The sequence below is a fragment of the Ailuropoda melanoleuca genome, chromosome 2 (assembly GCF_002007445.2).
Source record: "Ailuropoda melanoleuca isolate Jingjing chromosome 2, ASM200744v2, whole genome shotgun sequence".
Lineage (NCBI taxonomy): Eukaryota > Metazoa > Chordata > Mammalia > Carnivora > Ursidae > Ailuropoda > Ailuropoda melanoleuca.
The window spans coordinates 161919112-161932112 of NC_048219.1; the positions used below are offsets into that span (position 1 = coordinate 161919112).

Genomic DNA, 13001 nt, shown 5'->3' on the forward strand with positions numbered 1-13001 from the left:
TTTATCAATGATTATCATTAAGTATATCCTACTACTTTTGTTTGTTTTGCTCCTGCCTAAAAGGCTAGGATAGAACCAGTGAAAGACATTAAAAATGTTCATATGAGTCTATTCACTTTCCTACAATATTTAACTCTTGAATACAACACCATAGGAATGAATATACACAAAATAAGGATGACTGAGGTGACAGAAAAAAATAACTGCAACCGTTCCAAAGTCAAGTGTGAAGTAACTTGCAATTATTCATTCTATCATCATTCCTCTCTATTAGTATAGTACAGAGTTAACTATACAGATAAATAACAAATAACTGAACTGCACTGGGAGATGATTGGGATCACCGAGATGGCTTCACTTTCAAGTTTATGAGGCTAGTATTCATTATGAAAAAATACTTGAAGACTGAAAATTGTTACTCCTGGTATAAGATTATGAGTTAAAATAAACACAATTTAGAAATTAGAACAGGTATTTTCATCAAATTTTAGAACTGTTTTATTCTTCTCAACAATATTAACCTTTTGTAAAAAGACTTGCTGACCTATCAGAGTTATTTAAGGAAATCACAAACAATTATTAAATAAATTCCATGGAGTACTACATAAAGTAGAGTTACCCAAGTGCTTGACCACAAAGTGATACTGAAGTAGATCTGGAAAATCACTTTGCATCTCTGAGATGCTCACTTTCCTACTGTAGGTCCTCTCCCAAAAACTCAAACTACTACTCAGCTTCCATTTTAAGATACACCATCCCAAACATAGCCTCAAATTAACTTTTAAAAATTTATCCAGCTCTTGGTATGATGCTATAATATATAGATTTAATTTTATTTAGAGGATTGTTAACTTACAGTTTTAATCTCTGCAAATTAAAAAAAAAAATTGCATGTTATTCTCCATTAAAATGTATTTCCAGAGAAAATATTTCTAAACTGTATATTAGCAAATCTCAAATTCATTTAATACTTAGATGAATTAATAAAAGATCATATTCTAAAATGCCTATAGACTCAAGAAATTTTTAGTATTTTTTCACCTGGATATTAAAATTCTAAAATCATAATTTACCTTAATTGTTGGCAGTAGTTCAGCTTTCCATGATAAATCAATTCCCTGCCGGCTTTGAAATGAATATGAAAATATAATTAAAGGACAAATATATTAAAATATAATAAATTATAAATAAGCTTCAGAGGAAAAAGAAGCCAGTTACCGATCTATCAGAGAAAGTTCTAATGAAACAAGTCCAGTAAGTCTAATCCAATATACTCTTATCCAAACAGTACTTTGGGTACAAAAAAATTGTATTTCCTAGCAACCATTTCAATGTTTGCAAATACTGCTGATACGTTAATTTCCTCTATTTTTCATTTTAAAATCAATACTACAATGTAATGTAGCAGCACAATGAGCTTAAGAATGTATGAAGCTATTCTAAAAAGTGTGATGTGAGAGTGCCTGGGTGACTCAGTCATTTAAGCATATGAGTCTTGAGCCAAAATCAGGTCTTGATTTTGGCTCAGGTCATGATCTCCGGGTCATGGGATCGAGCCCCACATCATGTTCCACGCACAGCAAGGAGTCTGCTTGAGATTCTCTCCCTCTCCTTCTCTCTTTGCCCCTCCCCAGTACCCCTGGCTCCCTCTTTCTCTCTCTCTCTAAAATAAATAAATCTTTTTTTTTTTTAAAGATTTTATTTATTTATGTGACAGACAGCCAGCGAGAGAGGGAACACAGCAGGGGAGTGGGAGAGGAAGAAGCAGGCTCCCAGCGGAGGAGCCCAATGTGGGACTCGATCTTGGAACTCCAGGATCACACCCTGAGCCGAAGGCAGACGCTTAACGACTGCACTACCCAGGTGCCCCTAAAATAAATAAATGTTTAATAAGTATGATTTATATTATTTATATTGAGAAAAATGAACCACTGAGGCCCTTAGGTTCAAAAAACTTACCACATAGAAGTGCTGTTTATGCAGCCAAAAATCCAACTATTTGTATCCTGTTGATTAATAACACAAAGCACACTAAATATTATAGAATATAATTACATAAAATAGGCAGCTTAACATTTTACTGTTGTATGATAGGGTTAGTAGGCATGATAGAAACATAAAATAGCAACCTGTTATTTAGAAACATTTCCAAGCTGTTCTCAAAAGTCATAGAGGTCAAGGGAAGGTAAAGAAGTCTAATATCAATATAGATAGCAAGTAACCTAGAGCAGCAAGAGAAAGAGTGACCTCTCCACAGCATACTGTGTAAGCAATTTTAATTTCTGAACCAATGCTTTCAGAGTTCAGCAACGCCCATGCTTTAATTAGGTAGTTACATAATAAGTAACTACATTTTAAGTAAATATAGAAGAATGAATACTTAGAGGTCAACTTTTATACAAACAGAAAAAAAAATCTAGAGCCAAGTAATTAAAAATACCAATAATCTAAGTATAGCTTGTTAGTTTATCATTTGAGTTCTCATTTGATTATCAGGCAAAACTTCTGAGAATGTGTTTGGATTGAAGCACAATTGCAAGGGCTCAAGACAAAAGCTAGTTTTACTTTATCAGGGTACCACTGGAACGCCACAGAGATGGTAGGGATATTTTAACAATATTATGTATTTATCTCCAGTCATTTAGGAGCAGTATGACCAAAGACCTTCACTGAAACTTTTAAGGAAGTAGTAAAAGCGATGTTCCAAGACCTGATGATCCAACTACTAAAATTCTCCACCAATTTATAAGAGGGTAAGAAACACTCCTCAGATAGCTACAAAAAATTTTCCTTAATAGAGAGGATAATGAAAAAGAAATCAATCCTTTCATCCAACTAATATTTATAAAGTCTATTCTAGGGCCATGTAATTATGCTAAGCCTTCAAGGAAAAAATGATGAATGAGGCAGACATGGTCTTTGCCCTCATGGAGCTTAAATACAATTTGAAGACATTTTCCAAGAATACAGAAAAGAAAGCTGAAAGGAAACAAACAAAAATAGTGTGGAATATGTCTGCTCTTTACTGCTGGCAAAATACTTACGTGACTTCTATCAGTTAACTGTGTTTCCCAGAATAACATGACATTATAAAGCAAGGCAAAAGAAAAGATCTGCATAGCTTAGACAAGGAAAATCTACTGAGCTCTCAAGATTCACCCTACTTTTGTAATGGGTTTTTACAGCTATTAACAGAAGCTATTTTCAAAGATAGGCCTTAACATGAAAGTTGCCAATATTTTATACTACTTACTTCTGTGTATAGGGAATTCTGACTTATTCATCAACAAATTGAAAAAATATTATTCAAGCCCACCCTAAAACACCATGTTGATATAATCTATAAGGTGTCAAAGGAACAATTTCAGGTCATCTAGCAAGCATCCCTAACTAATTATAAAAACTGTACTGAAAATCTTAGAAAAAGTTACTCAAGAATTGCCAACTAATTCCTAAAGTAATAATAATAATAATTCCTAAAGTATACAGAAAAGAAAATGCTACTTGATCATGAAATTTATATAATAGATCTAAAGAGAAACCTATATAGAGTAAAAAATGATGCTCTCAATGGCTGCTAAAATTGTTAGGAACTGATTAGGAACTCTATATAGGATAGACCATGGTAATACCACCTGAGTCTACTTATAAGTCTTTATTTAGGTCACTAAAGTGGGACAACCAGATACTGTATATCTTCTGGTTAAGTACACAGTTCTACTTATAAAACATTCTTGCTGCAAAAAATTAATGGTAATTAATTAAAAATTAATCAAGATTCTAAACCTAACAACCAGTTTACAGAAAACATAAAGGAAATACATGTTAAGAGACACCACAAGAGGGGCATGTAGGTGGCTTAGTCAGTTAAGTATCTGCCTCTGGCTCAGGTCCTGAACCTGGGGTCCTGGGATAGAGCGCTGTCAGGCCCCCTGCTCAGTGGGGAGCCTGCTTCTCCCTCTCCCTCTGCCCCTCCCCACCCCCATGCTCTCTCTTTCTGTCTCTCTCTCGCACATGCTCTAATAAATAAATCTTAAAAAGAAAAAAAAAAGATACCATGAGAATAGTCACCTAAACCTAGAATGTGGGAAATTCTGTAGAACATATAATCCAGTTGCTTGAACAAATAAATGGCATGGGGGGTGGGAAGTGGAGGGGCCATTATAAAAGAAACTTAGGATCCATGAATCAAATATAACATGTATACTTTTTGGGTTCTGATTCAAATAAACCAACTTAGAATTTGAAGAAAGGCAACTGAACATTGGATATCACATGATATTAAGGAATTAATAATTAATTTTTGTTGGGTGAAATAATGATATTATAGTTAACATGCACAATTCTTATCTGCTAGAAAACATATTGAAGTATTTAAGGATGAAATGATAAAATGCCTAGAATTTGCTTTAAAAATGCTTCAGTCAAAAAAAAAGTGAAAAAGGGATAAATAAAAATGGCAGTGTTGATAACTGTTAAAGCTATGTGATAGCTATGTGAGATTTCATTATTATATTCTACTTTTATATGACTGAACACTTCTATAATACAAATTGAAAAGAGTTTAAAAATTTACTGCATAACTTTATGCTAATTAATACCCATGGACCTTCATTACAGAAAAGGGATCCTCCAATTAGCCAAATGGAGAATTTGAACTTTGGCAAGGACTTATCTCACTATAATACTGACATTCTGATTTGGAATTTAGTATTAAGTGAGTTTGAATATTTTAAGCCAGCAGTGTAGAGCCAGATTCTGAGATAAACTGCCCATCCAGATTTTAAGCTGAGAGATGCTAGTCTCTGTGAGAGATGCAAAACTCTGGTCAGACCACTAAAATTAGTATTCATTAGCACCTAGCCCACAATGCCTGCCTATCATTTCTGAAGACTGTACTATATATCAAATGGCAGTATCTACCAACTAAGTGACATATTAGATTCCAGTTCTAAATACAAATAACCTAACAAAACGGAGAAGAGGAAAGAAATTATGAAAAATGCAAATATAAAGTGAAGAAGCTCGGGAAATGCAGGAAAAAAAAATCCAAAAAGAGGGAAAAGAACCCAAATTGGGAAACAAGTTCCTGAAAGTAAGAAGTGACAAATTATTAAATTATTTTTTATTAATAATTTAATAATTTACATGCTATAGCATGTAACACATTTTTTGACAATGCCTGATAGTAGGTATTCATTAAAAAGAAATATGTAGGGGCGCCTGGGTGGCACAGCAGTTAAGCGTCTGCCTTCGGCTCAGGGCATGATCCCGGCGTTATGGGATCGAGCCCCACATCAGGCTCCTCTGCTATGAGCCTGCTTCTTCCTCTCCCACTCCCCTGCTTGTGTTCCCTCTCTCGCTGGCTGTCTCTATCTCTGACGAATAAATAAATAAAATCTTTAAAAAAAAAAAGAAAGAAATATGTAAAATCATCACTTTGGTAACTCTGAGTCTAGATAACACTGTAACAAAAAGTTACTATTTTAGAGAATGTTTGGCATAAAAAGCCCTGCAAATTTTAGTATAGAAACCAACAGAAAAACAGTATTTACTTCATAAAATTCCTACAGAATAGCTTTGTTTAAATATATCTGTTCTTAAAAGTACTAACAGAATTTTAGAATTAAAGGATATAAGAACTAAATTCCTTCATCCTAAACACATTTTAAGTAAGGTAAAAAAAACAGGGTGAAAGACCTGAACTAGAGCCAAAAGTATAATTTAATAGTAAATTATCAGTTATAGAAACATTTTGACTAATACTTTTCAATCAAAACTCTGTGTCAAATATTTTTCAACTTATTAGATTTAATAATAGTTCACAGCTAAAGAAGAGATTAGATATTAGTTGAATCTTAAAAATAAAGTAGACTTTTAGATTTATATAAAATGTACCAATTATCTTACCAGCATGGTGCTCTGACAATAGACATGAGTGTAGATTTTTCTATGATTTGCAAGAGGAAATGTAAAATATATCTTATCAGATTCCTAAAAAAAAAAAAGAGGGAAAACATAATAAAACAATTAAGAGAGTGGATAATTTCATCATTTAAATATCCAGATAAAGCAAAAATTATTCTAATTTCATCATTCTTGGTGTTGTTGAGAACCAATATTCTAGGAGTGGGAAGAAGATACAGATGTAAGTCAGGGATATTAGGTACCCTACAGTCCCGAATATGTCTTAGAAATAGCATTATAAATACATGTTTTTTGTTTGGGTTTGAGTTTTGGCCTAATGATCAACATAAAATACATTCCTTAGCTCTGTCCACTGAAAAGGCCTAGAAATGCTAACCCCCTAGCCATAAACATCTCTAGTGCCCAAATTATGCTTTTTAGACACCATTTCCCAAATAACAGGAAGAGCTCCTTAGAGAAAAAGCTGATTCAAGGTCTGCAGCAGGAAATGTACAAAATGAGCTCAAACATCTTCTCATACTAGGTAGTAAAGAAACTATCAAAGAAAGACAACTGAAGAGTAGCTTTACCAAAAAGATTCAGGAGCCTAACTTGAAATGACTTCCACTGGTCAAAGACAGAAGAATTTTAATATTTTAGATGGAAATACAAATATGTTTAAAAGACGAGTTCATAATAATACTAGAAGAAAAATCCCCCAAAACCACTTATGGATCACTGATTGGAGGAGGTCCGTGAGCCAACTCGCTATTTCTGAAAACCAGTAAATATAAGATCCAAAGATCCAAAGCAACTATTAATTTTCTCCTTTTCTGATATGTTCCACTTTTGATAAATTTAGTAGATAAGAAATTTCCCAATACAGTGTTCCAGTTAATAAAGAAAAAAATAACTGAATTATAGTACCACCACATTTTTGCATCCCCCTAAATGAATTAATGACTCTAGGCATGCTTCAACAGCTGCTAACATCACAGATAGTCTAGCCAAAACAAAAACTGAATCTGATCAACAACTGCATCTGATCCAAGTACTAAGTTCCAGGAAAAGAGTAAACAAAGGAATATACTAAATGGCACTGAAGGACTGCAATCAGCAAAATCAAGACTGTATGAAACTATAGGACAAATGACTTGTTTTTTCAACAAATAAGCTATAAGGAAAGAAAAGAAGTAGAGGAAGTATGAGAGATCAAAAGAGGAATAAGAGACATATCAACAAATATATGGACATTATTTGTATTCTCAAACTGAGAAAGAAACAAAATTTAAGTTATGATAAAACAGGAAAATTGAATACTAACTAGATATTATTAAGGAATTATCATTAAATTGTTTTAATATGGGAAAATATACGTAGTTATCTTTTTAAAAGCGTCTTTAACTTTTATTTTATTTATTTTTATTTTATTTTATATTTTTAAAGTAGGCTCTATGCCCAGTGTGGAGCCCAGTGCAGGGCTTGAACTCACAACCCCGAAATCAAGACCTGAGTTGAGATCAAAAGTCAGACGCTCAACCAACTGAGCTACCCAGGTGCCCCAAGAGTCTTTAACTTTTAAGGATAAATACCAAAATGTTTTTGAAAAAAAGTAAAAAAAAATCCATTGATGGTATACTTACATTGTAAGCCACATAGGTCCACTTGGACACTTTCACTGGAACCCACATAGATGTCCCTAAAGTAAAGGAAATTAATTTGTTTGGCTTGCTTTTTAAATATTAAACCATTCCTTTTACTTAATGTTCACGAAATACTTCTCAATTACAACAGGAATTGAAAAAGAAGTGGTTTCCTGAACAATGGCTATTTAAAATAAGAAATCTAGTAAGATGCTATCTGTGCTCATCATCTGTGCTCAACTAGCGTTTGTATCAAGTAAAGTATTTTAAATTTATTTGGTATCTTTCCTCTAAGGAAGTATCAATAAAAAACAAATGGATTATTTTATTTTCCAAACTGAAAATGTTATTATATTAACATGAAAATGGTACATTAACAGCAAATGATATACTGTTAAACCAAAAGAAGACTGAAAAATGACTGATACTGAAAACTGAAGTAAAAAATAATTATAGTATTTTACATGACTGTCAGGTAATAGACATTTAACTCTATCTTTAAAACTTTGTACTTCTCATGTTATTTTCAGAACAAAATTTTTATCAGCAACATCTTATAAACTGTTTTTCTCCTTTTTCCCTTCCTTAATCAAGAACATCATAAGAAACCATCACAGAGAAATTAATAAAACATAATAGGATTATAGTAGCTAAGTACCATAGTTTCAAAGACTTCGCTAATAAAAATTTACCTAAAAATAGAACTCAATTTAAAATAAAAACATGTTATTACCACCAACCTGTTAAGTCAGAAATTATTGCTGGATTTTCCTCAAAGTGTTTTGCTGGGTGTCTTATAAAGTGGTGATTCAAAACTGACAATTTCTTCTTGGGATTTTGAGTTATCTAGAAAGAATAATGATACATTTTGTATCTTTTTATATCCATTGTGATAGTTCAATGAAACTCTGCATCAAGTAATAATGATAAGAGCCAACAGTTACTCTGGGCCAGGCACTGCTCTGCGTACTTAACATGTTATTAACCCATTTAACCATCACAAGAGCTCTAGGAGATAATAATCCTTTCATCTGCATTTTTACTAAGAAACTAAAGAACAGAGAAATTAAGGAACTTGCCCAAGGTCATACTCCTATTTACAGTCTGGGCCAGGATTCAAACTCAGGCAGTCTGGCTCCAGAGCCCATGCTTTTAATTATTATTCAACTAGTGCCTCTCAAGTAACAGTTAAGAATAAAACATACAAAGGTGTATAGAGTCAGACGAGAACTTAAGAGATCCTCCAGTCTAGTGATTCCAACACACTACTTTACAAACTCAGACCAATACCAGTCTAACAACAAAGAATTCGCTGGTCGTTAGAGAAAATATGAATTGCCAACTGCCCTTCCTTGGAAACTACTTTGCTTTACCCTGTTTTACTTACTTGCATTGTGTCTAAACATCCTTTCTTTCATGAAATGAAAATGAGAGCAGACAACAGGATTTTTTGTTGTCTGTTTTAAAATACCCTAGCACAATAAATGTCTGCAACTTTATATCAGTTCCTCCCTTAAAGAAAAAAAAAAGGACTTGGGTCTAAAATCCATTCAAAATCTACCACTATTCAACTCTCTAGTTTAAGCACTGAGGCCCTGACAGCTAAGTGATTTTCTCAACAACATAATGAGAGAATGACAAAGAAATGACAGTGAGGACCCAGGTCTAGTAAATCTTTTCAATTCCTTAGGAAGTCACCCAAAATTTGCTTGAACATTTATTTCTAACTTGCTATTGTGGAAGATAATACATTCCAGTTTTAACAGTTCTTATGAGGAGAATGCCCTGCCATATTTAGAGCAAATACCTGACTCCCTGTTACTTTGATATATTAAGTTAGGGGCTAGCCCTTTAAGGAACTGAAGACTGTTACATCCTCCATCCAATAAAACATTTCTTTACAGACTAAACAACTTCAAAAACATTAACTGTTTTTCATAGAACTGTTTCAAATCCTTTATCACCCTGACTGCCTTCCCTGGATAAACTCAAGTTTGTTAATGTCCTCCTTATAATACAACATATGAAACAGAATATAGTTCCTTAGATATCGTGTAACTATAGAAGGCAGGGAAAATTTTATCTTCATTGATGCAAACTCAATACTTCAATCAACTCAATCTGATATAAAACTATTTTTGACCTTTTTTTTTTAAAAAAGCAGTCACATCTGTTCACAATCAATTAAAAGTCATAGGCCTTTTTGCCAAAAATTTTAGTTAACTCAGGACTCTCCCATCCTTACTCTAGGGAATCCATCCACTCATAAGTTTCTCAGCTACGTCTTTTATGCTGATAACCATCAGAAATTATTCTCTAATTCTGATTCCTCTGTACCACATATTTGGGACTAATTATGCTTTGAGTTATAGTTTCCCTGTATATATGTTCGCTTCTCTTCCTAATATCTTCTTGAGGGATACCAATCACATACTAACATTTTATTGTCTAATATTTAGTCTAGTTAATTATATTAGTGAGTTTGTAAAACAGAACTCAGTTTCATATTTTGATTCTTAGCAATATTAGTTACCAAAATTTCTCATTTGTCCCTTAAAATGTGTCTATAAATTACTTATCTATCCAGAATTATAATTTATTATATACTAGTATTACAAATTTTCTCATCTCAGGATTTAATGGAAAAACAAGATTTATTAAAATTAGTTTTATGTAGTGTGTCAACTATACCTCAATAAAAAAAATTAGCTTTCTGTACAATTTTTAAAGAATATACCTGTCTGTGATACAACTGTTCTTCATGGGTTGAAATGGGGTTTTTTACTAAGCCCACCAAATGTCATTCCAAATACAATGGTCTTACAATTTTAATTGATTCTACTCTTGCATCTAGTTGCACTCTCTCAAACTGACTAAAAAACATTTGCCATAGTTAAGACTCACAATTGAAACAAGATTGAAAAACTGAAAAACGTTTGCATTCCATGACCAATTCATAGTGTTAACTCTATAAAGCTGATTTACTTTAATAAATATACTAACTTAAAAATGGCATCTTGTGGCTTAAAATGTGGTAAAACACAATTTGGGTCTCTCTCTCTTTTTGGGGGGGTCTCTCCTTTATCTTATTCTTCAGTAGAGAGGAAAGTATCTATGATTCTAATAGTAGTTCTGCAGATTTCTGAAGGGTTAAGGAAAAAAACACAAACACTATCCCACTTCCAAGAGTGAAAAGCCTTATAAGAGGCTTTTCTAAGTTCTAAGACAAAATAAGGAAAGCATTACCTAGAGATCTATTGAGAAAGAGGCCACACATACTAGTCTCTCAAAGAAATTGGGGCCTTCAAGAAAAAGAATCCAAAAATATCTAAGCTAAACACTTTGTCATAATGAAGAAAATTACCTAATACACAAGGAACTTTTTCTCCAAAAGGAGAAACTACAGCCACAGTTCTCAAAACATGTTTCTATGAAACAGTGAAGGACTACAAGATGACCTGAGGTTAAAAAAAAAAAAGGCTACTTAAGATGAAAAATAGCAATCTGTTCCCAATTCACAGAAAAAAAATGTAAATTCATGGATAAAATGCCCTGCATTTTGCTGAAACCCTTGGTGCTCACTACTATATATCTGCTGGCAGACATGAAAGAAACGAAAGAGTAATATGATGTTCTATAAATGGCACTAGAAATTTCCAAGTGTCCCGCTAATTGAATAACTTGGAAAATCACTAGTTTGTAGAGTTTATAAGTGAAATCTCATTGCAAAAAACATTCAACTACTAAAAGTACATAATGTAAGTTTCTGGTAAGCTTGTGTTAGTCAATGAATGAAGATATTTTGATCCTACCAGAAAGATAAAGGTGCTTTAAGCAAAAATGTCTATTAAGTTACATCATGAAGTTTACAACATATTACTAAAAAAAGAATAAAATAGCTTGTAGTATTTTCCTTAAGTTAAAAAAAAATTAAAAGGATATATATCGAATTTTAAACAAGTAAAGGGGAAGAATTGGGGGAAGATTTAAAGCATCTTTTCACTTTTTCATTTTCATTGCATTCTATTAATTGTGATCAAAGTATTATCAGATAAAAATATATTTCTATTTTGAAACTAATTCCAGTTGATATAACATGTCTTCTACTTTTATGACAGTAAAAAAAAAAAAGGTACTAAATCCATCCCTGCCATAACAAAAGCTTTTACTTTACTGAAGTAATTTTTAGCTTAAAAATACATACTTGTTTAGTATCAGCATCAATAAGATCAAAGAATGCTCGAATTGTAGTCAACTGCAATTGTTTACACCTAAAGAATAAAATGTTACAAATGAAACTTTATTTAAAATATACTTTTGATATAAACCTGCACAATTCTATTACTTAATGGAATATGTGTGTTTTCTTTACTGCTCTAAACTCTAAAAGTATTTAAGGAATCATTATTATTATTAAGCATATATCTTAGAGTTGAAACATATAAAAATAAAGCAAATTAAATCTTCCTGGACGTTTAACAATGGAACTATCAGGGTCCTTCTGTTCTAAGTCTCCTTGTCCACCCCAGCTATAGACAACTGTTTGCCCCATCTTTATATGCCTAAACTTGTGCTTTTTGCAACCACTGACTGCACAGCTAGAGGAAAGTGAAAAAAGAATCTTTAAGCCAAAATATATAGCAATAAGATACAAGGTCTATGTATTTCTTGACCCTTATTTAATCTATTTATATTAAGGGTAAATCTAACTCCTACTTGGTTTTTCATGTGCTGTTCTACAATATTTAATGCTATATTAATCAAGTCCCTGAGTTCGGTGACTGGCCAAGAACTCAGAAGGTCCTATCACAGGTACCTTTGATTCTACCTAACTATGACAAACTCTAAAATTTTGATATTTGACTCTAGCTTCATTTGAGACTCATGCTAGTGGTTCTTCAAGAGATGATTTTATAAGTTATCAAGGGAACCTTCGTCAAATTGAGACAAAAACCAAGGTTAAGAGTTCTAAGCCCTTAAGTCAATCTCCCAAATCTTTATTCATTTATGGATAAAGTGCTAACAAAGCTAACAAACCAATCAATGCACTGATAAGAAAAGAGGACCACACAAACCACCAAAATAAGCCTATTATATATTAACTTACCATACAATGGAAAGGTGGTCTGTTGAGACCCAGGTCTTAGGCACTGCTGAACTCTAAAAGGACAAGAAAAGAAAAAAAATCCAACTTAAGAAAAGCACATTTGTTATTCTCCCAAAGGTTTGAAATTCTCATAAGCTAATACTTAGAAACATGTAACTTTAGTTTCACTATTTTATGATACATAGACATATTTAAATGATGCATTCTTAGAAAGGTGATCCAAAAATATTAAGGTAGTTCCTGCATAAAATCAGTATCATCACTGCTTAGTCAAGCTTAAATTACCCTTTGAAAATTATTAAAGCATCTACAGATTCCTTACTGAAGTTTAATATCTAACTCTT

The 13001-nt window shown here is 32.6% G+C and overlaps 1 protein-coding gene across 4 annotated transcripts in view; it reads right to left on the reverse strand.

Moving 5' to 3' along the window:
• The window catches only part of PGAP1 (post-GPI attachment to proteins inositol deacylase 1), an 89546-nt gene that overhangs the window by 32940 nt on the left and 43605 nt on the right, over window positions 1-13001 (reverse strand). For all 4 annotated transcript variants that reach the window (XM_034654903.1, XM_034654902.1, XM_034654904.1 and 1 more), the window contains 7 exons: window positions 12658-12710; window positions 11755-11821; window positions 8291-8396; window positions 7551-7606; window positions 5911-5994; window positions 1960-2006; window positions 1074-1125 (listed from right to left, as the gene is read on the reverse strand). In XM_034654903.1, coding sequence (XP_034510794.1) covers window positions 1074-1125; window positions 1960-2006; window positions 5911-5994; window positions 7551-7606; window positions 8291-8396; window positions 11755-11821; window positions 12658-12710 — 465 coding nt within the window. The remainder of the gene's footprint in view (window positions 1-1073; window positions 1126-1959; window positions 2007-5910; window positions 5995-7550; window positions 7607-8290; window positions 8397-11754; window positions 11822-12657; window positions 12711-13001) is intronic.